Source organism: Toxorhynchites rutilus, chromosome 3 (assembly GCF_029784135.1).
Source record: "Toxorhynchites rutilus septentrionalis strain SRP chromosome 3, ASM2978413v1, whole genome shotgun sequence".
NCBI classification, from domain to species: domain Eukaryota; kingdom Metazoa; phylum Arthropoda; class Insecta; order Diptera; family Culicidae; genus Toxorhynchites; species Toxorhynchites rutilus.
Genome location: NC_073746.1, coordinates 328,959,790 through 328,984,153, shown reverse-complemented (window position 1 = coordinate 328,984,153; position 24,364 = coordinate 328,959,790). Strand labels below are relative to the sequence as shown.

The 24,364-nt window shown below is 39.3% G+C and overlaps 3 protein-coding genes across 3 annotated transcripts; 2 read left to right on the top strand and 1 right to left on the bottom strand.

The window, feature by feature from the left end:
• Positions 1 to 1,115: 1,115 nt before the first annotated feature.
• Positions 1,116 to 3,321, top strand: LOC129778779 (protein giant). Its single transcript, XM_055785880.1, has 2 exons — positions 1,116 to 1,783; positions 1,902 to 3,321. Exons 1-2 carry the CDS (start codon positions 1,750 to 1,752, stop codon positions 3,077 to 3,079), a joined length of 1,212 nt encoding a protein of 403 aa, XP_055641855.1. The 5' UTR covers positions 1,116 to 1,749; the 3' UTR covers positions 3,080 to 3,321.
• A 16,937-nt stretch (positions 3,322 to 20,258) lies between these two features.
• On the top strand, positions 20,259 to 22,607 carry LOC129775726 (protein crooked neck). The gene is made up of 2 exons (XM_055780777.1): positions 20,259 to 20,394; positions 20,451 to 22,607. Exons 1-2 carry the CDS (start codon positions 20,359 to 20,361, stop codon positions 22,497 to 22,499), a joined length of 2,085 nt encoding a protein of 694 aa, XP_055636752.1. The 5' UTR covers positions 20,259 to 20,358; the 3' UTR covers positions 22,500 to 22,607.
• LOC129775727 (N-alpha-acetyltransferase 20) lies at positions 22,580 to 23,376 on the bottom strand. Its single transcript, XM_055780778.1, has 2 exons — positions 23,209 to 23,376; positions 22,580 to 23,154 (listed from the first exon to the last, which is right to left on the bottom strand). Exons 1-2 carry the CDS (start codon positions 23,259 to 23,261, stop codon positions 22,686 to 22,688), a joined length of 522 nt encoding a protein of 173 aa, XP_055636753.1. The 5' UTR covers positions 23,262 to 23,376; the 3' UTR covers positions 22,580 to 22,685.
• Between the last annotated feature and the right edge of the window lie 988 nt (positions 23,377 to 24,364).

Sequence of the window (24,364 nt, the reverse complement as noted above, 5' to 3'; positions counted from 1 at the left end):
TTTCACTTTTTTTCCAAAAATTCATAACTTATGAAGTACTGGACCGATTCAGATAATTGACTGGTGCGCGCGCAAAAAAACCGCGTAATTTCAAGCAAATCGCGTAAAAAAATTGCCTCATCAACAGCGCGCGCTCGTCACGACCACAGTCGCACATGCTCTCGCAGAATTTCCTTCTCTTCCTAACGAAGCAACGGTAGGCAGTGCCAAATCGCGTCCATTTGAGAAAATCACGTAAAAAAATCAATGAAAGTCTAAATAATACATAGGATAAAGTTCAACCTCGAGTGCTAATACGAAGAAAAATTAAATTCAATTAGAAAGAATATGTTTTTCGACAACAAATATTTTATTTTCTCGATCAATGAAATTTGATAAAACTCGCTCTGTAATGCAATAATTTTGTCGATTGTTCGAGAAATAAATCGAACTCACAGAATCAATTTAACAGATCATGTGTATTTTTGAATCAAGCACAAATTCACACTTTCACACGATCTTAATTTCATCAGCAGCTAGCCATCATCATACCTGATAGTTTTCATAATTTATTTTCTCACCATCAGCCTTGAAGCAAGCGCTTCTCGCCGCCCAAATAACTGACCATCAACAAAAAACGGTATGTTCGAGACCCTGAGAACAGCCAGAAGGTGAGATGCCCTAGCATAATGAAGCCTTCATTAAACCTTTCGCAAATTGTGGCCCTGCATTGCCGCGTTCTAATCAATTCGCATACAATGCGCAGAACCAGAACCAAGAAGAAACACAAAATCAATAAACCCCTTGCCGATCCCTTTCCTTTCACGCAGCACACAGCGCACAAAAAAATTCTCACGGAAGAACTCGAATCCGGAGCGCGTGTGACCCTCGAAGGCACAATCGATGCCGGGTCCACCCCCACCTTATTAGGAAAGGGGTTCTGTTTGCTCTTCCTAGTTGGTCCTTTCTTTCACCCTAACGGGTTTCCGCTTCTGGTCAAACACTACCCCTCTTCTGCTTTTTGTGAAATATCGGTTTTTCGAAAATGAGATGGTATGTGTCGCGAAAGGCTTACGGTACTTGTGGAAGCCTGTGTGGAAATGTGTAACAAGTTGGGACCATTTTAAGGCTTTTCATTCAGTCATACCAAAATACATAATTTTGGTTTCGATTAGAGGAACTCTACGATAGTTCACTGCTCGGGAAATTGGTAAATTTTCTGTTTCGCAGTCCGTATTCAGCTCGGAAACCGAACCGAACCACGAATCGAAAAGGGGCTACAAAAAGTCACAAGTGTCCCATAGACCGCAGAGGATTAGAACGAATGAAAGAGAAGGAGAATGGCCAAAATGAAAGCAGGCAAGTGCGTGTTGTGACCTTTTGCCTCTATACTTCTGCTTTCGTTGCATACTTTCTCCGCATAGAAATGCCGTTAGAGGAAGTGAAATAGCATGCGGGAATGAATATATGAAAATTTTTGCAAAAATTTTGCATACTCTGGCGTGGGTGAAAAGGGTTCCCCGGTATATAAAGGCACACTGGTGGTCAGTTCGCGGTCATTGAGGAAAAGTGTTTCGAACTAGACAGGCGTTCAATCTAAGAGACGAGTTAAAATCGGAAAAAAATTGTTGTGAGCAAAATAGTGACATTCGATGTGTGATTCGTGTTATATCAATACAAATAGACGTTGTTGATACAATCGTGATTTAAGTGAGCTGTTACAATTTGGATACTGCAAGGAGCCCACCGAATAATAATAAATCGAACAAAATGATGGCCCAATTCATGATGGATTTGAAAACAGGTAAATATTGCTTTTATTTTCCTGTATTTTTCGTGAAAATGTGAAATCCCATGTTTTATTTATATTGACTTTGTGGTATTCAGTGTGTTTATTGGACGTTTTAATTTTTTAATTTCAGATCCTCGAACCAGCCCTTCTTTATATCATCCAAACTCTCCAAAAATGCACGAAAGCTACCGTCCCAATTCAACCGATTCGGGTGTATTGGATTTATCCAAACGACGCGATTCGATGGAAACTCGCAAGACTCCATCTCCGTACAACAGTTTCAGCGAAGGAGGATCTCCACCGCTTCACAGCTCTCCAATTAATCCTTCCAGCGGTCTCCTATTGAACTACCACGCCATGCAACATCAACACCAAGCATTTCCAGCAAAAGTTACTTTACCTTATGAGCCATCGAGCCACTTAGAACTCAGACATTCTGCGCCGGCTGAGTTTCATCCCACGCAAGCGTTCCATATGGCGCACCCAATCATCCCGAAACAGGAACACATTCAACAGCGTCCGGAACTCGCTTCCTATCTACTCCAATCTGGAGCTTTGCAACATCAACAGTTCCATCGAAGTCCACCTACTCGAAACCGTGAAGTCGATTCTCTTTCAGAGTCCGGTTCCGAAGGCCACAGCGCTGCTTCGAACATGAAACAAGTTCCAATGAAACAATCAAACGAATCAAATAACGGCCCCTATCCAATGGTTATCGGCCGCGATGGAAAGCTTGCTCGTCCGTTCAAAGCATACCCCCGTGATCCTCTGAGCTTGGCGTCCGGTTTTATGACCACCGACTCCATTCTGGATAACAATTCCGCCGAAAAATACAGCCTCTTCCGCAAACGAATGCTTAATCAAATCCACGCCGCTAACGGGGGCCAACCAACGGTTTCCAATCCCAAAATGCGCCGCCTCAACAAATCCCTAAGCGATGCATCGGAAACCGAGAGCGTGTCGGAAAAAATGTCGGATGCAAGCGAACGACCACAGCACCACCAGCAGCAACAACACCAAAAAACAATCGCCACGCCCCTCGAATGCAGCAACCCGAGCGAAGCGGTAAACAGCGATGAATGTAACAGCAATGGCGCAACAGGAATGGTGCGAGACTCCGCCTACTACGAACGGCGGAAGAAAAATAACGCAGCGGCAAAGAAATCACGCGATCGCCGCCGCATCAAGGAAGACGAGATCGCCATTCGTGCCGCCTTCTTGGAGCGGGAAAATATTGAGCTTAAGTTTGAGCTGGCCGCCGCCCGGAAGCAACTGGCACTGTACGGAGTCGCCACGGCGTCGTCCTGAGTGGGGGTAGTATTGACGGGGGGGTTTTCGAGAGCGAAAGTCGCATTCCAGTGTAAATAGGTGTAAAGTTCCTTCATTTGAGCAAACTATTTTTAGAGATATTTAAATATTATGATACGGGTTAAGCGATAATACTGAGTATGATTGTACATTTGAGACTGAGACCGAGAAGACTGATCCGATTGTAAAGTAATGTTTAATAATTCGAAAGTACTTTATTTCTTTAATAAAATTGAGATGAAACAGAGATTGATCTCTTTCGGAAACAAAACAAAACAACCGAAATTTTTGAAAGAAGGATGACATTTGTTAAATTATTTTATCAACTATTTTGTCATTTTAACACTGAAGTCAATATTCCGCAGCATCCATATAGATATTGTATATTTGTGTCTTTTGACAGAGGATCGAAAATGTTTATCAGTGCTTTATATCTCTAAATGAAAAACTGAATTTTTATCGATTCATGAGCGCAATAGACTTGTGAGTGTGAATATACATATAACATTAAATCAATTTGGAACTAACTGTTGACGAATATCTAACATCCCAGCTAATATACTAAATTACACACTTTCATTAGTTCCTTTAGCAGAAATTCGAACATTTCAGAAATCATCGCAGCAGTCCAATACCTGCGAACATTTGGTTACAATGAATACGGCCAAACTTTTCACTTTTGAATTGGCATTCAATGGTAGCACATGTTTTATATAAATGTAAATATCACTAGTTATAAAATGTGTTCGTGATCAAAATTAGCTACGAAAGTTTCTTCGAGAAAGAATCTTGAACTCTGGGAAATACTCAATCGATGTAAGGGAGCCAGAGATGCCAACCAATTTTTTGAAAAAGCTGAAAAAATTTGAAAAAAAAAACTGGAAAAAGCTGGTAAAATTAAAAAAAAACTGGAATAATTGATTTTTTTTTACGGTTTTGCTGGTAAAAATTAGGATATATAGTGACAGTGTCAGTACGTGGCATTGGTACTTACGTATTAACGCGACCGGAGCGTGATTTTCATTACGAATTATTTTTTTCGTAATGAAATTCATTCTGAAGCCAATGTCAGGGCCGCCTCGGTTCCTTATACTCTTTAGATGGAGATTTTTCTCATCCTGTTTATGATCATACATTCTAACATAATACTTTTGTTTTACATGTTGTGTCATTCTAAATAATTCTGACTGTTCTTCAGGCATTCCTACATTATTTTTGGAAGCTAGATTTCCTCGCACAATTTTGTTTCTGTTCCATTTCTTAGTTTTGTTTTGTTTGAATTGTATTCTGAAACAATCTTTCAATGGTTACTGAAGAATACGGTAGAATCAAAAATGTCGGACTATATATTTTCTCAATTTGGGACAAGCGAAATTATTATTCCTTATGACATGCCATTAATTGGATCAATTATCGTCGTGTTGGCGATCAAAGGATCATTGAAATTAATTCGTTTTAGAACTTTAGAACAATTCCGCGTTGAGAAAATCCTCTGCTTGCTGACTGAAGATGCTATGTTTTTCGCAAATTCAATTTATAATAATTTCCTTCTGCATTGCTTCTGCGCGTCAGTGCAAGCTTTGCACTATGCTTGCTTCTTACATATTCTGAGAATGCATTCTGAAGCGAATAAAAGCACGTCCGTTCGACACGGTAGCAAAATAAAATCTAAGGTTGATAATTAGAAGATCGATGTCTAGCCTTGAGAAAGGCCAATATTATTCTTTCACGGGACCTTGACGAAGGCCGTTTGGGAGCTTTCCGGTCGCTACACCCAAAATTGATTTTCAGCTCATGTTTTGTCATCCCGATTTATGACATTAAATGCACGCGCAAAACCCGTTTTTTCTGAAAAGGATGATATTTTTTCTTTCAACACTAGTTTGGGTGTAGAAGGCTTTTTATCATTGACCATTTCTTCAGTGATTCCATTCAAAAATTGGATAGAAAATCATTCGAAAATCTTTTGACTATATGGACGGATTTTGAGCGTATCAGTATCAGAACTCAAGCAGACTTGGAAAATATGGCACCCTTCTAAACTCGAGTCGACCGCGAGTGATCAGTTTCCTACCTTTTATTTTTTTTTTTTATCTTCGCTTATTTTTCGTCGGCCTATTTCCGCCACTTTAGTGCCAATCACCGACATCAGGGAGGCGACTCCACCTGTTCCTACCTATCAGACTCAACAACTCATGAGCCGGGCCAACTTCTTTTACTTCCGCTCCGAAGGAAGACGTAACCAGAGATTTTTCGCCTCAGAAAATCCCAACGACGCCAGCTGGGATTGAACCCAGGCCGATCGGATTGTGAGGCTGTTACGCTAACCATACAACCACTGGCGCCGTCTGAGTTTCCTACCTTATTAAACATAGAACTAAGGAAAAATGCTTCTATATAGTAAAAAATATAATATATCCCTAAACCTATGTAACTGAGCCTATTGAAAATAAACGGATTATAAAAAAAAGTGAAATAAAAGAAAGGCTGGATCTGTCGAATTCAGATCAAACCATTCGACGACGACATTCGAGAACGTGATATGAAGAGCTAATTTGCTAGGCCGCGACCGATGAACGGCAAGGTTAACAAAAAACGACTTTTCTTCACAAGGAATCGCCGCTCGAATTCTGGCAGCGTGTCATCTGGACGGATAAGTTGAAGCTCGAGCTGGTCAATAAGAAACGGCGACTAAGAATTTTACGAAGGAGTGATGAGGACAGTGCTCCCGTGGCCGAGTGGTTAGCGTCATAACTAACATGCCGGGTGTTCGGGTTCGATTCCCGTTCTGGTCGGGGGAATTTTTCGTCAAAGAAATTTCCTCCGACTTGCACTGTGATCACGCGTATTCTAGAGCTTGCCACTCAGAATGCATTCAAGGCGTGTTATTTGGCATAGAAATCTCAACTAAGTACTAATAAAAATGACGCAAGTAATACTACGTTGAGACGGCGAAGTTCCTCTAGGAACGTTAGTGCCATTGAAGAAGAAGAAGAAGACGAGGACAGACATTTCCAACCAATCATGATATAATGGGGGTGGAAGTATTATGGTTTTGAACTTTTCTCACGGTTTGCCGTGTGAAATTTGATCCAAATCAATGGGATTATGACGTCAGAGGATACCCCTCTGACATTCTATGCAAAAACCAGGAAGTGTCCATGCTGAAAATGCGACTGGAAAATATTTACGCTCTTTTCCGATCGACCCTCACCAAACCCATGGAATGGTCACCCCAGAGTTCCGATTTGAACCCAATTGAAAATCTATGGACTACCCTCGATAACAAGATGAACAAAACAGGTGTGACAAACAACAAGCTCTGCAAAAGAGAATTTGGACCCGTAGCGCCTCCGAGAACTCGTAGAAATCATGCAAAGCATCGGAAATTTCTAATTGTTGACAGCTCTTCCACACGGAACCCCAATCTCACAATCCGAGACATCTGATACGAATTGGGAGTGTAGCACACAACAGTGCAACAAATCAAGAAACCAGGCTGTCGTCCTAGAAGAAGATGGAAACTTCGAATCACGACGACAGGCAGAACACTATGACCTAACAACGGTCCCGGAAGCTGTATACGAAGCTGCTCACGAAGTTCGATTGACGTACGTAAAATAGGACTTCAAGCAGCTGCCGAGACAGAAAATTCACAAGGCGACGGGAAGAGCAAAAGTGGCAGACATCTTCAAGACCATGAAATTATCCGAATTCCCCCAAAAACTCCCTAAATGGCTAAGCAGTCCATTTGCACTTGCGGTCAGAATATGTTCATCGCCACCATCAATCAGATCCAGGACCATACGTCATGAAATGTCATATGGTGGAATCGGATGATAAGAATGAATGATTTGTTTTATATTTTTCCGTTAAAATACATGTCAACCTATAAAAGTTTTCCGATTCATTGAAACCCATGAACAAAAAGACACATTTGATGTGGTCTCATTCCTAAATGGGCTTAATTCTCGAAAAATAATTTGGTAAAAGTATTGCATGACGTTCATATGTTGATGAGCGTGATTTTTCTATCAGCCGCTAACATTGCACTGCTCTTTGGTAACTTCCAGGCTTATAATTTTCGAGCATTTCGCTTGCCAGCCAACTACTTATCAGCAAGTCTAGTCCTCGAGTGGTTTAATCCTGTTCGCATAACTGTTTGTCTCGCCAGTTCGGTACTCGAGCGAGCCAAAACCAACAGAGGACATCCCCAAACCCAAAACACCAGCAGGGAAACCAACAAAAAACATTTTGACGCCGGAACAAAAATCGGTGAGAAATTAAATCCTTGTATAAACATTATTTTAAGCAAAAAGCAGAGCTCTGTTTCAATCCTTTACCTACCCAAAATGGTAGAAACCGGAGAACAAAAGGGAAAGCTGTAACGCATTCGGTATGGACATAACGGTTTTTGTCCTTTGAGATTTGCCTGATGTGTTTGACACAATCTTCGCAAATTCCTGCAAATGTCCGCAATAAACTCACAAAGATTCGGATCTCAGATGCGTACGCAACAGGGAGAAGCTAGAGCACCCACGCTGGGCAGTAAAACAACAAAAGACCGATTGGGAAACAGCAAAAGTAAAGTTAATGATTAATGAAAAAGGGTTTCCTGGGGACGTAAAAGAGTTAAGTCCAGTATGCAAATACGGAGAGAGAGACCGGTTGTTTCGTTCTGCTGTCCATGCTGTCCAGTATATTGGCCAATAAAATGCTAAAGTCCGAAAGGGTGTCTGTTTATTACTGTTTATAGGCAATGTCCTTTTAGCAAGAAGATTTTACCCATTGTCAGGAATATAGTTTTTAGATGGTTTTGCGACATACCGATAACGGTCGAACGTAAAATGGACATGATTACATGCTTCGTGTGGAGAATGGGAAAATAATTCTTTACACCGGAACACTGCGTGTGAAACTAATGTTTTCATTGTTCGAAGAAATGATTGAAAATGTGCCCCAAACGGGCACAATCGGACGGTTCATACGTAATGATGATTAAATCGTAATATTGTTGAACCAAATTAGAATCTGAATCTGAATCTTTTCAATGGATGTAGCTTGAATCTTCTTATTTGTAACCCATTTTGCTGTAAGCTTCTCAGGGCTCATTTGTTACGCTATATGCAAATCTTTATCTTTTCTATTTGTGAAAAGATTATTTTCCCTTTATTTCGTCCTTTGTAAATCCGAGCATTAGAAGACAGTCATAAAAGTGACCATCGTTTGAAACATTATAAAACCCTTTAGGCAGGGGTGGGGTGTGATGTAATTGAGCTCACCTTGATCGTTCAGCCTCTGTTCGTTGCGAACATACCTCTCCACTGCTAAATCGTATAAATATGGTCAATTGTCACAGGTAGATTTAATTCCATAAATCTAGATTGAACGAAAAAGTTAACAGAAGCAATAAAACTCACCATAGCACCAAGAGCATCCACCGTTAGTATCACCGAACCAAACCCATCAATTAACGGGTTCCAACTCCCAGCTCCCAGAAAACCAGCACGAGCCGGCAGATGCAATAGCCACAAAATAAAGCAATAACGTGATGAAAAGTTCCGCATTTCTAAACAAATATGCTGAATGCTGACACGTCATGCAGCATCAGCAGTAACCCTATTTTTATTTCCCGATGCGCTCTTATTATGTCCCGTGGAAGCCAAATTCGAAACGAAAAGTTCGATTGAGGAAGCGAATGGCACGCAAAAATTTGTTTCATGTGGGAGGATTAGAGTCCCTCTCGTCTGGCTGCCGGGAAATTGAAAGGGTTGGGACTGGATGCTTGCCATAAGTGATGGCGTGCACTATGGATCAAAATAGATGGATGTAGGGTCTGTCATGTCTAAATTAAGCGAAATGCAGCCTCAATTGCTCGGGGCGAATGGAAGATATGTGACGAACGGACTGAGATAACACTTCCGCATTTTTGGAAGTTTGTCTTCACTGCTGGCAATGTGATACAAGCATTAGCCGTTGGAACGTAATTAAAGCCAACCATGGTGTGTTTGGAATAATGTTGAAGGGGAAGCGCAGTCAACGGCACTCATTTGATGTGTTCGATAGAAGATGTTATTGCGAAAATATTCGTTTTTGTTTTTGGCAAGTGAACAAGATATTAATTCTATTCAAATGTCCATGCATACAAATAGTGCAATCAACAGAAAATTTGTTGAAAAACATTTTCGAAAATCTACTTTCTCCGCGAATTATCTTTCGTGTCTTCTACCAACTAAAAACAACGGGTAACATGAGTTTGTAATTTGATTTTAATGAACCGAAAGTCAGTCGGAGCTCTATAAAACAAATTATGATGGTTGACCGATCTTGAGTTTTTGGTTGGAGTTACGTTCATCATCATGATACTTTATCGTGATGGGAAGTCTTTAGGTGTTGTTTCCAAAACCTAGCGATTCCAACTCTTTTTTGTGATAACAGGTCTATTATTAAGGACTTGTCAACTATTTTGAGATATTGAGTTCAATTTTTTTCTGGTTGTTGTTCAACTCTTACATTTTAAAAATGAAATTCGATTTCGGTCATATGACCACCACGGCAGGGTTACCATATCTATAGAATAATCTGTATTTATACAGATTTTTCAGACTTTTTGGAACCAAGAATCTGTGCATTGATATTACACATTTTTTAGGTTTCCATACAGATTTACAGATTTTTCAAAATAACGATCCAATATGAGTTATCACATTATTGATCACAATAATATTTTTCCCAACTCACCAATTTTATTCCTATAGCATTCGAATCAGTCTGAATGAGAGTTATTTTGGCATAAATGTGTACCGTTTAATACTGCTTTCTCATGTTTAATCCAAGGCGAAAAGATGTCAACTGCTCTCGAGCTTGGTAATCTAATAGAGCTAATTGCAAATTATGGAAAGATATTTATTTTTCTATTATAGCTTCATTGGTGACCTGCTTCAAGGTAACATCGACTGTACTTCGCTGTTAAGCTGTCTTAACATAAACATCCGCCGCCGTAATTTACGCTCTCATGTTTTCTTATGCGTCCATCCCTCGCGAACAAATTATGGATTTAACGAGCCCATACGAAGGATGTGCCGTGTCTTCAACAGATACTACGATGTGTTTGACTTTAATGTTTCACGTTGTAGAAATATGAGTTGTTTCCGTAGAGTTTTCAATTGATATGTGTAGTGTCGTAATTTTCATGTCATTGGGATAACTATTGTATCTGTTGGCAAATGAATAAATATTAGAGTTTCAGGCTTTAAAATTCATTTGTGTCTAGCAGTAACACATGCCAATTGAAAGATTGATTAATTAATTTTCGGCAAGCCACAAGCATTCGAACGTGAACGTGAATGCTCAGAAGTATTCATATCAAAAAATCAATTTTGGGCAAGACAAAGTTAGCCGGGTCAGCTAAATGAACTTATAAATTTAACCCTTTGCGCTGCCGTTCTACGCATAGTTGTCCCATGTTCCAAAATCAGCAACTGAGAAAAACGCAATCAAAGTTTTCCCGCATATTTGTCTACCAAAAGCTTTAAGCATTTTAATTTAGCAATACACCGGGGTTCTTATAAGCACTATACTATTGTTTAATGAAATGTGATGATATCCCCTCACTGATTCATGGTGGGACTGTTTTGCCTAGAATATCAACATGGGACAATTGAACTTGATGTTGTTTCTTGATATACTGGGAACAAACAATCTTTTTATGGGTTTTTCCGAAAGATTATGCATAGAAACATCGTTTTATGGAGAAATGAATGATCTGCAACACCTTCGCAGAATATAAATCTCATTTTTTTTTTCCAAAATATATATTTTTATCAAGGCTCATATGGCGTTAGCCTCACGGGGCCGGGAGTTCAATACTTTAACAATTTTTCTTATTATCTATGTTAGTAATATGTAACCGATTACTCGAGGTTAGTATTACAAGTGTTTTCGTAATTGGGATGTTGCTGTCTCCAATGCTCTGTCCTTGTGCCCGACACGGGATACTTCCTATTGGGATGCAGCTGACCATTAATCAGCAACGCCCCCTAGTCTGCACCCCATATCTAGCGTGGTGCGTCTTTCTCGACTCGAGGAATCCAGAATAGAATGGTCACTAGCCGGCGCAATCATCAGTTCGTGTAGAGTTGTCATGAGCGGTACAACCTTTGGCTCTTGTTGAATGATCAGTGGACTGCACAACCTTTGGCCCGTGTATCTGTAGAGAGTATGTGTATGTATTGCCGCGACTAAGTAAAAGTTTATCGATCGGATAGGAGGGATATGAAACGGGGACACAACGAAGGAAACATCATTAAACGTTGACATCGGCGTTTCTGAGGAACTGGTATAGATGAAGCAGAAGATCAGAATCACGGCTACCTAAGATATCCCGGACGGGGATCTCCGATTGTCAGCCTTGTGCTCTCAGTGCTCTAGAGAGCTGAGAGCGAGCAGTATGGAACCGGATACACGACCAGACAACATGAATATAAATCTCATTGTTATTAGGCATTCGCTAACAAGATGTACACGTGTTCTGTTAAACTTTTTCTTCTTTGTTTGAGAATTAATTCGTTCTTCCAAACCAGAAAAGAGTGCATTAGGCTTGCTGAAAGTGTGACATGAAATTCTTGTACTTGAACCGACTTATTCGATATGGATCTACAAAAAATACATGGTGGGACAGTTATGAATAGATTATCAACATAAGATAATTGTACTTGATGTTATTTTTTTAAAAGTTGGGAATAAACTATATGTTTTTTTGTGTTTTTCCCTAAGAGTATGCATAAAAACAACATTTTATGAAAAAAAAGTGAAAATCGTTAAAAAGTAACATGGGACATCTATACATAGAACGGCAGAGCGGTGGTCTTAAATTTCGACATGTATGTCGGACTGATCGCAATTATTTTAACTTGATGTGATGTATAAATTTGTAAGATGAACAAGATTTCTTTTGTTTTTTTTGTAAACTTCCGATAAGTGTTTACTAAACAATGTTTTTATGTTTAGTTTAAAAAATATTTGGTATAATTTTTTTCGCGTGATATCTGTCGCATGTATCACCGAAATAATTAGTTTGTAGCCTTTCGCCTTTTATCTTTCTGTTTGAAAATACAAAACAATGCTCTTTACATCTATACAGTGCCGCAATACATGGAGTTTTCGATTAATCCTTTCCTCGAACACGGATGACATCTTTTGTTTATACTGAGTACCGCTATACATTATTCATGGTAGCACCGTTTTGGTTCGTGAATAAGTTCACAAACATAAAAAGTCGGTTAAAAAAGTGTGAACTGATACATTGTTGCATAAATTTTAATATTAGTATACTTCTTTGCTGTGGTGGCTGAGAGCAGACAAATGACCGCAAATGGTTAATACAGATTTCGATACAGATTTTCTGAGAAACACAGATGAAAAGATTTTTTGAGACCAAAAACACAGATTTAATTATGTCAACCCTGCACCACGGACCCGTTTAGAGCGATCAATCCGTTGAATCCAATTTTCCTCTACTCGGCCACACATTTCGACTGAAATGTTGCGAACTCTCGTTGGATTGACATTGACATTAAAATTGACCAAAGACTTGACATAGTCCCATAAAAGAAATACAATTGCGTCAAATTGCCAATCGACAAGTCCATTTCTCGAAATAACACTTTCACCAAACTTTATTGGGGTACCGGTAAGTTTCTTCTTGTTAAAACCGCTGGGCACAAGGTCCGATGCCCATGCAGCCAAAGCTGTCAACGAAGTGACAACTGTCAAACGCGCAGACGAAAAACGCGCATTATTATTTGAGTAGCACATTGTCATGCTTTATTAGGACTTTGTATAGACGCCACAGCTGAAAATCGAAACAAGTTCTATCGTATTAGAAAAACTATAATTTGTAAGTAGAATTAAGTTGTTTATTGGAAATTTGCTCATAATAAAAATACTTATTGCAGTTTGAGCTGTACAACCACGAACTGCTACGAGAATTAAGTTTTTAACGAATATCCGAACACTTATTTTTTTTCCAAAAACTGATGCTTTTTTTTAATATATTTTATATTATTTAATATTCAAAGTATTGCCCATCGCTAGTCACAACTTTTTCCAATCTTTCTGGCAATTCACGGATCCCTTTACGGAAATAATCGGCTAACCACGAATCGATACAATTTTTGACTACATCAAAATTGGAGTGCTGTTCAACCAGACCATGTTGCATCGATCGAAAAAGGTAGTAAAAAAAAAAGGACGGAGCAATGACTGGAGAATACGGCGAGTGGGATAGGACCTCCCATTTCAGCGTTTCCAAGTATGTTTTGACCAGTTTCGTGACATGCACCCGAGCATTATCTTCCCTGAAGCGACACGATTGTTCCGTGTTGTTTTGTCCGGAATTTTCATGTTGTCGTTACGAGACAAAGACCATGAAGTAATATACCACCATCAATGTACAGATGCTCAAATCGAGAAATATTAGGTCATCGTCAAGCGTAACCTGAAGAAGACCCAAAAAACTGTAGGAAGCGGGAAATAGTGTAAGGCAAACTAGCGCCCGAACAAAGTACAGAATCTGATGGCGGGATTTTAACAAAAACTGAATATTTTTTTGTATTTTATACTAACGGAATGAATTTCGTTTATGTTTTGTGCACTTCTCATCATATTAAAAACTTGGCAGTATGTTTTCTTTACTACCGTTGGTTTCACGAAAACATCTGGCTAAAACTGGCAAATTGTCTTCCCTCAAGGGGTTCGTAGTAGGTTAAGTGATGAAGTTACGATATTCCTGGCCAATATCTTCATTCAACCTTTCCATGCCAAACCGATATAGTGGTTCTCAGATTTTCGAGAAAAGTGGTAGTTTAGTTCCATACCGCAAAATATTAGACCCGTATTTTTGAATTTTTTTTTATTAGGATGACCATTTTCATTTTAGGATGGTCCAAAAAATGGTTTAAATTTGATATGTCGATCTTCCGGATCAGAAAAAGGCCATTTTTTGGGCCACCCTAAAATGGAAATGGGCACCCTAATGAAAAAATAGAAAATACGGGTCTAAATTTTTTTTCCAATATTATCCTCTTTTCACGAAAATCTGTAAACCACTATATCGGTTTGGCATGGAATGGCTGAATTTACAATCAGGAACTGCAAATCTAGCTACAGTTGGGCTCAGCGTTATGCTCATATCTTTCAGTATCACTAACATAATCAATCTCCTTATTGTTAAGGCAATTCTTTCAATTTTCCTTAGGTTCTGGTGAAAATATTTAGAAGTTATTTCAGTAATGATTATTCACGAGTTATGTGACCTGAACATGCAAACAACATTTCAAAATATTTTTCATTCAATATTTGAAAATTTATAACTGCCTTCGAGCATGCTAATTTTAAAGGGGATATTCTAATTCTAAATCTGGATCAAAAAACAGCAGTTCATGAAATGAAAACGGCTTCAGTGAATTTCAGGTATTCGTTTCTTTCATAATCTGTAATAGAATTTATGAGAAAACGGCACTCAAAGTGCTGTTGGAAATCACACAATTTGGTTACATTTACATAATTTATACAAAAAAAAATCTTATAGAAGGCGACACTGTATTTTCTGACATATACACGCAAAAGTTTACAAAAATGTCCAATTAGAGGTAAAAATATCCAATTAAACGTGCCGCATTACAAGTCTATCCAATCAACTAAATGACGCATCAAATGTAACCTACTGTATAAAACTTAAGGACTTAAAGGTTCTGTGTTAACTGGGAATATGTTAGAGGTTTGAGCTCTAGACTAAAACTGATTTATTTCATATAGTTCCACATTTTTATATCCGGCATGAAACATGAGTTATTTACCCGTTTCCTATATCTTTCCTATATGCCCTAGATATTTCCTATAGCATATCTCTATTAATCAGTTACTCTCCATCTCTACCAGATCAGCATGTTCGAACGCAACTTCATTCTGTTTTCTGACAGAAATACGATTATACGATTTAATGTTTGCTGGGTGGTACGAATTATCATGATAAAAAGTTCAGAAACAATTGAAGCATTAGTTATTTCTCACAGAAAATAATCTTGTAAATATCTTCACATATTATGAGAGAGCTTCGTGAAATATATTTTAAAACAAACACATGTCTTCATCTGAGAGAGAGGAGCCAGCTGAATGACAGACAATTTCGGACAATTTCAATCAAGCAAGTTGTTGTCATTCATTTTTGAGAAAAGTGTTCAAACTTGAAGTGAATATTTGTTTGTGAGTACTTTTGTACGTTTTTATCTCCGATTAGATTTTTGACGTAGTATTACGTCTAACAGGAATATATGGGGGTAAAACGAAAACAATATAAACAATATCCGAAATAACAAGCAACTGATTTTTATGATTTGCTTTCCGGTGCTTTTCATTTGCTTTTCAATTCTCGCGAATTTGTTGATTTTTTCAGAGTTAAAAGTCAAGCTGGCCGCGAAGAAAGCCTTTTCCAGCGGCGAGAACTGTTTTCTTTCATCGAAAACAAAAGGTGAAGGTTCGTTTCTCTGCGGTTCCTATCACAAAGCTGCCAAAAAATAACTGGTTCCGTTCAGATTACTGTTGCCGTTCAGCGAAAGGTGGTGTATAGCCAAATGTGTGGATTATTTATTTAGGGATGATGTTTTTAATGCATTTGAGATGAAGTTTTGCTGTGATCATACTGAAAATCTAATTTGACATCCAATGAGTTCAGTTTTTCAGAGTTGCTCTAGACACCAAACAGTCAACAAGCTAATGTTGGGGCTGAAAGTTAATTCAGAAGTTTTATTTTGCGCTGCTTCTATAATGGTTTGTGCATTTAGTTTGTCTACATCACATCTGCACTGAACATATATTTTTTTATATTTATATTTTTGGCGTAGTCCAACGTCCCTTCGGTTATGTCCCCGACATTACCCATCTTTTCGTATTTCGATTGGGCAGTTCCGATTAGTGTTTGCCTTTTGCGATCCGGTGCAATTTCATTTGATTCGGTATAGCGAAAATGAGGTCCCAGGTGAGGCGATGTGGCTTGAGCAAAAAATCTCACCCTAATATATATTTTCACTGGTTGCAGGTTGATTCGTTGCTGCAAGCTTAGTGAATCGATTTTTGCAATGTGGGCGATGATTTGATACTCTCCGATGCAATGTGAATGCAGCGTGTGTGGAGTACATAAAATGAGTACTAATATCCCAATGAAAAGAGTCAACATTTATTTTTCGCAGGTGCATGTTGAGGAGAATGTTTTTGTGTTCGATGGAAATAATAAAACGTTGACTAAAAAAGATGCAGCGCCAAATGTGTCTGCATTTCAATAGATAGTGATAACGATTTGGGTGAATATGAGAGTTATACAGTCTCTCGACGTCTTTGCCGCTATATTCTTGGCCATCGTGATATAATTTGTATACCATTTCCAATAGACAAAATATATGTCGCTTACAATCAGTCTACATAAACGTTGCGATCACTCTGCCCTTCCTTACAACACCCACTTCCCGTTTGAGAAACTGTTGAGTGAACATCGTTTGTTCGACTGTCGAGCAGGAATGAATTGTCTTTCTCAAGATTCATTGTACCCCTAATAAGTACTCGAAAGATGTAATCTTACGTTGATCGCACATGATCGAAAAAATTACAAAAACAATGTATTCGATCGCAGTATTTGACAAACTCTTTCGCTTCAAAGCAATTTAGAGTTCTGAAAAGAACTGGATTTGATTTGCTGAAAACACAACAAAAGCTATCTGTTATTGTTTTCTTCTCCCCGGTAGCAGTGGCAGATTATTTGCCAGCGGCGATGACATTTTTCGGATTCTTCTCGGCGGATGTCTCCTATGCCCTGCCCTTATTTCTCTTATTTCGATGCTGGCGCAATCTTGGTCGCCTTCTTTGCGGTACCATTCTTCTCTCGGTGGACTCTTTTTTGGCTTTAGGGAGAAGCTTGAACGAACCCCCCGCAGCAGTGCGTTCCGTTTGCGCAAACAGGCTCTTGGTGGTGACTCTATCCATCAGATTTTTCTTGATGGACGAAGTTAGCTTCGCCACATCAATCTTGAGCAGCGATAACATGCTGCAACCTCTGTACAATTTTAATTGAGTGGATTTCCGAGCTGACACCTGCTTATATACAGATTTTTGTGATTTCAATAGCTTGCTTTCAAATCAATTTTTGAGCTATGGAAACAAGTTTTTGGATCAATAAGTAACACACATATAACGCATAGCCATTTTATCTTTCGAATGAAGCGGCCATTTCTTTCAACCGCCAAAGAGGTATTGCTTAAAATCCTGTTTCTCCAATTCGCGATGACAGTGGTACGATGTCGACGTCTGGTGGCGATTTCCAATTAGGGGCCATCAATTGAGTCCCAAATTCGTTAGTATAATCTCTATCAGATTAAAAAACATGAAGCCAGTTTTCAAATGTTAAAATTTGAATGAAAATTTTCACATAATGTTTTTCAATTACTTGAAACACGTATTTCTGACTTTTATGTAATCATATGGCTATACATTTTCATCATTACTACTCAATCTTTTTTCATTATAATATAAAGTTGTTTTCAAAAACAATTTTGGCATGACATTTTCTCATCACCTGCAAACAAAAGTGGTTTTCATTCAAATAGATAACTAATTTGATACGTGAAGGTTAATTTTCATTCATAATTTCAATGTTCATTCCGCCTGAAATTTAGTTATTCTTTGACGCTCCCCTAAACTAGTAAACGAAGCTCAATTCCATCAACGCGGATGTAACACTCTCGTTCTCGAAGCTTTGAACTTACACCCCAGTATAGAAATGAAAGATGTGGTTCAACGTCAAAATTATTTTCACAGAAAGTGTCTTGCAAAAAATGTCATGTCAAAATTTTCTACATATTTAAATACTTCCCCTTGGTTCACCGTGACTGGTTCGCGTTGACATAAGGGTGATCACAACAAACGCGAGCTGGCTCCTCTCTCTCAGGTCTTCATCTGAGAGAGAGAAGCCAGCTGAATGACAGATAGTTCGTTTTCTTCTTATTCTTTTTAAGCATTCTCATCAAGAAAATTCCAAACTGACAATTTCAATCAAGCAAGTTGTTGTCATTCATTTATGAGAAAAGTGTTCAAACTTGACGTGAACCTTTGTTAGTGAGTACATTTGTGCGTTTTATTCCCGATTTGATTTTTGACATAGGACTGCGTCTAACAGGAATATATGGGGGTAAAAATTTGAACACTGATCACGTAGGAAATAATAAAAGATGTACCAGGTCAGCCCACATCATGGCTTCTAGCGGCATCGGCCCATTCAAACATTTTTTACTTTTGATAATTTCGATATAGTTGTCCTAAAGAATTATTTCGATGATTTCTAAAACAAAATCCAAAATTAGAAGCAAACTGACTTTTATGATTTGTTTGTCGGTGGAGATCTTGTGTGAATTTATGGGTGTTTTGGGCCCATTTGTGACTTTTTCCGATCGTACATTCAGTTTTCGCGAATTCTTGTATTCTTTCACTGGTTCCAGGTTGATCTATTACTGCAAGCTCGACGAATCGATTTTTGCAATGTGGGCGATGATTGTCTATCTCCGATGCAATTTGAATTTTTTACGCGGATTTTCCAATTAACGCGGTTTTTTTTACGAGATACGTATCCCCCGCGTAAAAAAACCTGTGTGTATGTGGAATACATAAAATAAGAGCTAATCTTCCAATGAAAATAGCCAACATTGATTTCTCTCAGGTGTATTTTGAGGGAATTTTGTTTGTGTCCGATGGAAATAATACTAGGTTGACTAAAAAGGATGCTGTGTCTGCATTTTTAACAGGCATTCGGATGAAGATGAGAATTATACTACCAGTCTCTCGTCATCTTTGCCATGATATTCACATTCATATGCAATATTCAAATTTGACATGTAGGTTTAATCAAGGCACTAGTATCACTGAAGATCCAATCGAATTGACCGATAGTGAAGGTGAACCAATAGTCTTTTCCAAAAAACTAAAAGGGTCAAGATTCTTTCTCCCCTTTATGTGTGATATAATTTGTATACCATTTCCCATATACAACATATCTGTCGCTTCTAATCAGTCTGCATAAATGTTGCGCTCACTCCGCCCTCCCTCACAACACCCACTTCCCGTTTGTGACATTGATGAGTGAACATTTTTTGTGCGAGTGTCGAGCAGGAATGAATTGTCTTTCTCAAGATTCACTGTACCCCTAATAAGTGCTCGAAAGATGTAATCTTACGTTGATCGCACTTGATCGAAGAAATTAAAAAAGAATGTATTTGACCGCAGTATTTGATAAACTCTTTCTGAAAAGAACTGGATTTGATTTGCTGAAAACACTATCTTGTTTTCTCTCTAGTTGTGCGTTATGTGTGGCGATGGTAGGTTTTTTCGAAGCTGCTACTGATTGCTATGAGTTCGGCGTTTTCGGCTTGCATGCAACGATTTTTGAGGATTTGTTTGACTTTTGCTTTCGGGCAGCCACACCAGCAGTAGCAGCAGCTTTCTTCTTGCTGGTCGCCTTCTTCACAGCAGCAAGTTTGTTTTTTTTTGCAGCAGTAACTGTTCCAAAATGATCTAACCGCTGTACAATTATAATTGAGTGGAGCTGGCACCTACTTATATACAGATTTTTGTGATTTCAATAGCTTGCTTTCAAAACAATTTTTGAGCTATTGAAACAAGTTTTTGGATCAATAAGTAACACACATATAACGCGTAGACATTTTATCTTTCGAATGAAGCGGTTATCATACCATTTCTTTCAACCGGCGAAGAGGGTTTATTGCTCAAAATCCTGTTTCTCCAATGTAACACTCTCGTTTTCGAAGCTTTGAACTTACACCCCAGTATAGAAATGAAAGATGTAGTCCGACGTCAACATTATTTTCACATAAAACGTCTTGCAAAAAAATGTCATGTTGAAATTTTCTACATATTTCAATACTTCCCCTTGGTTCACCGTGACTGGTTCGCGCTGACATAAGGGTGATCACAACAAACGCGAGCTGGCTCCTCTCTCTCAGGTCTTCATATGCGGCTCCACTTGGTTGCATTTGAACATTCCCACCAAACTCAATATATAGTTATCTTGGTTTCTTCGTGGAATAGGACCGCCGCCAATGGATAACTCCATTTGACAGCTGCTCAAAAACAGTGAGTCGTGTTTGTTTTGATAGTATTCCATTCGCATTGTGTTCGTAGTTTTAAATCGTTTCTCGACCAGATTAATCCCGAAAAAAACAATGGAAAAGCCACAGAAAATGCCCAAAGTGGCGAAGGTATATGATATTTTTAATCCAAATTGTTTGTACTAACAGCTTATGCCACATTTCAGGTTAAAAACAAAGCTCCAGCGGAGATCCAGATCACCGCCGAGCAGCTGCTCCGTGAGGCGAAAGAACGTGATTTGGAAATTTTACCACCACCACCGAAGCAGAAAATCTCCGATGCCGCCGAACTGGCCGACTACCAGCAGCGGAAGCGCAAAACGTTCGAGGACAATTTGCGCAAAAACCGAATGGTGGTCAGCAACTGGATCAAGTATGCACAGTGGGAAGAATCGCAGAAGGAGATCCAGCGGGCGCGCTCGATCTGGGAACGGGCGATCGATAACGAGCATCGCAATATTACCATCTGGTTAAAGTACGCCGAAATGGAGATGAAGAACCGGCAGGTGAATCACGCCCGGAATTTGTGGGACCGGGCGGTCACCGTGATGCCAAGGGTTAACCAGTTCTGGTATAAGTACACGTACATGGAGGAGATGCTTGAGAATGTGGCCGGAGCTAGGCAGGTTTTCGAGCGTTGGATGGAGTGGCAGCCGGAGGAACAAGCGTGGCAAACTTATATCAACTTTGAGTTGCGGTACAAAGAGATTGACAGAGCGCGACAGATTTACGAGCGATTCGTGATGGTTCATCCGGAGATAAAAAATTGGATTAAATACTCTCGGTTTGAAGAGTCTCACGGATTTATCAACGGTGCACGATCGGTTTATGAGAGGGCGATTGAGTTCTTCGGAGATGATAACGCCGATGAACGGCTTTTCATTGCCTTCGCGAGGTTTGAAGAAGGTCAGAAAGAACATGATCGAGTTCGCGTCATCTATAAGTATGCTTTGGAACACTTACCCAAAGATAGAACTCCTGAACTGTACAAAGCGTACACAATTCACGAAAAGAAATACGGAGATCGGTCCGGAATCGAAGATGTTATTGTTTCCAAGCGAAAATTTCAGTACGAGCAAGAGGTTGCCGAGAATCCAACGAATTATGACGCATGGTTCGATTATCTGCGACTGGTTGAAAATGAATCGAACCTGGAACTCATTCGAGAAACGTACGAAAGGGCCATTGCCAATGTGCCGCCTGCGAAGGACAAAAATCTTTGGAGACGATATATCTATCTGTGGATTAATTACGCTCTGTATGAGGAGCTGGAATCAGAGGACATGGAGAGAACTCGACAAATCTACAAAACATGTCTGGAATTGATTCCACATAAAGTGTTCACATTCAGTAAAATTTGGTTACTTTACGCTCAGTTTGAAATTCGCTGCAAAAATTTGCAAATCGCCCGTAAAACCCTTGGCATGGCAATCGGGATGTGTCCACGTGATAAGCTATTCCGTGGTTACATTGATTTGGAAATTCAGCTGCGAGAATTCGACCGCTGTCGAATATTGTATGAGAAATTCTTGGAGTTTGGACCTGAGAATTGCATTACCTGGATGAAGTTTGCAGAACTGGAATCACTTCTCGGGGATACGGATCGTGCCAGAGCTATCTACGAACTGGCCATTCAGCAACCTCGCTTGGATATGCCAGAACTACTCTGGAAGAGTTACATCGATTTTGAGGTGCAACAGGGCGAATTCGAACTTGCTCGACAGTTGTACGAACGTCTGCTCGAAAGAACGACACATGTTAAAGTGTGGATGTCTTATGCTAAGTTCGAAATTGCTGCTGAAAATGAGGATAACATAAATAACGTCCAACTGGCACGACGAGTTTATGAGCGGGCCAATAATTGTTTGAAAAATGCCGCTGAAAAGGAAACACGCGTTCTTATTCTCGAATCGTGGAGAGACTTTGAGAAAGAGAACGGAGACGAGGAAAGCTTGCAAAGTGTTCTTTCAAAGATGCCACGGAAAGTCAAGAAACGACAGAAAATCATTTCCGAGAGTGGCGTGGAGGAAGGCTGGGAAGAGATTTTCGATTTCATTTTCCCCGAAGACGAAATGGCTAAGCCTAATTTGAAACTGCTCGCCGCGGCAAAGAACTGGAAGAAACAGAAGGAAATTCCGCCGGCAGCCGCTGGAGTTTCAGCAGCGACGGAACATACAGAGAACAATGAAGGAGCGGGGAATGCAGCAGAAAGTTAATATTGGAATGGAATGAACATGAGTTTCCCATCAAAGCAAGATTCAATCCATTTCCTCTTATAATTTCGGATCAAATAATAATGAAGCAAACGTTTTGTTCCAACTAAATCACATCAATTCTTTTCGTTAATGAATTGTCCTTATCCTTATGGTTTGTTTGTTCTCTTTCCCTAACAAATGGGCCGCTCAGTCTACTTCGTCGGGCCGAACGGGATGCGTCAATGGTATCACAGACTTCCGGTGCACATCCCTCGAGCATGCCTTCCTCATGTCGTACGCATCCTCGTCCGGGTCACCCACATAGTACTCGATCACGGTCCGGTACACTATGTAACCCAGCTTGGTGTACATATCGATTGCCACCTTGTTGCTAACGCGGACGAACAAATCGACAAAGTAACAGCGCTTTTTTTCCGAGACATCCTCCAGGAAGTTCATTAGTGTTGCTGCCAGTCCAAGTCGCCGGTAGTCGGGCGAGACTGTCAATGCAGTCACATGGCCGTGCCAGTAATCGCCCTGACCTGCCGCTTTGCCCATAATGTAGCCCATTATTTCACCACTGGGTGATTCCGCCACCTGAAAGTATTCCGGCCAGTGGGCTAAGTATTGCATGTAGAAAGAGAGGCAATACGTTTCCGTCAGTGGGTCGAGGTTGCTAAAAATGGACAATAATCATTACAGGTTGTAAGCAACGGATTCTATCACTTACACTTTGTTAAATTTGAACATATCGTTACAAGTGAAAGGCCGAAGAGTGGTCATTTTATTTCAATTCTCAAATGATATTTTTCTAACGTGCTCGAAAAGGAATAACAAGGAATTATTTGGTGAGTAGAATGAAGCAAAACAAACTACGTTTAGTACTGTCAAAGTCTACACAAATAATAGATTTTACTCATTTCAAGATAAATTGTTAGTTACTACACTAGAGAAAAAATCCATAATCGATGCTACAAATTCTTCAGTAGTCGTATCCTGAATAGGCTTATACTTATGACAGACATACAGCTGTACTTGCGTTGTACTTCGAAAATTGTATGTCTGTCACCATGTACAGCGCTAGAACCATGCAAGCAACTCGGTACAATCGCTGTACCTGTACCGACCTATTTTTCCGCTGTACATGACTACAGTTGTACTGTGCGCAGCGCCATAGACGGTTAGTGGTGGGTAGCATGAACAAAACGAATCAAAACATTTGGTATACATTCTTTTCATTGACTTTCTCTTGAGTTAATAACTCAGATTGAAAGATATTTTTTGTGTTCGATAGTTTAGACGCTAAATAAAAACCTTTTTCATTGAAATATTGGTGAAAATACAATGCAATAAATTCAAACTTCAGATTGTCAGTCTGACATGCGGTACAATGTACAACCAAAGTATGTGTGTCATGCTATTCGCGTTGACGGCGGAATGGTGTCGACATCTGGATACGATATTAGTTTGTATGAGGTCAACTATTCTATATCAGATTAGTCGACCCTAAGGCAGTTATAAATTGCTAAAATTTGAATGAAATTTTTTTCTTTGCGTTATTTGCCTCCTATAAGTACGCTGTTCTGACCCCAATTTAAACTATTTTCTATCAATTTTCAGATATTCTCACCAAAACTTGCCATTATAATACAAAATTATCTTTAAACACAATTTGTGTATGATATTTTTTCACTACTTGCAAGCAAAAGTGATTTTAGTTTACCTAGAGTACTAATTTGGTTTGGTAAAAATAATTTTCATTCATAATTTTTATTTTAAAAGCACGTTCATTTCTTTTGCAAACCCATATTGTCATGCCTGCTCCCCCATTTCGTAATACGAAGCTCAATGCCGTCAACGCGGATCGTGGTACCCAAGGCGCGTAG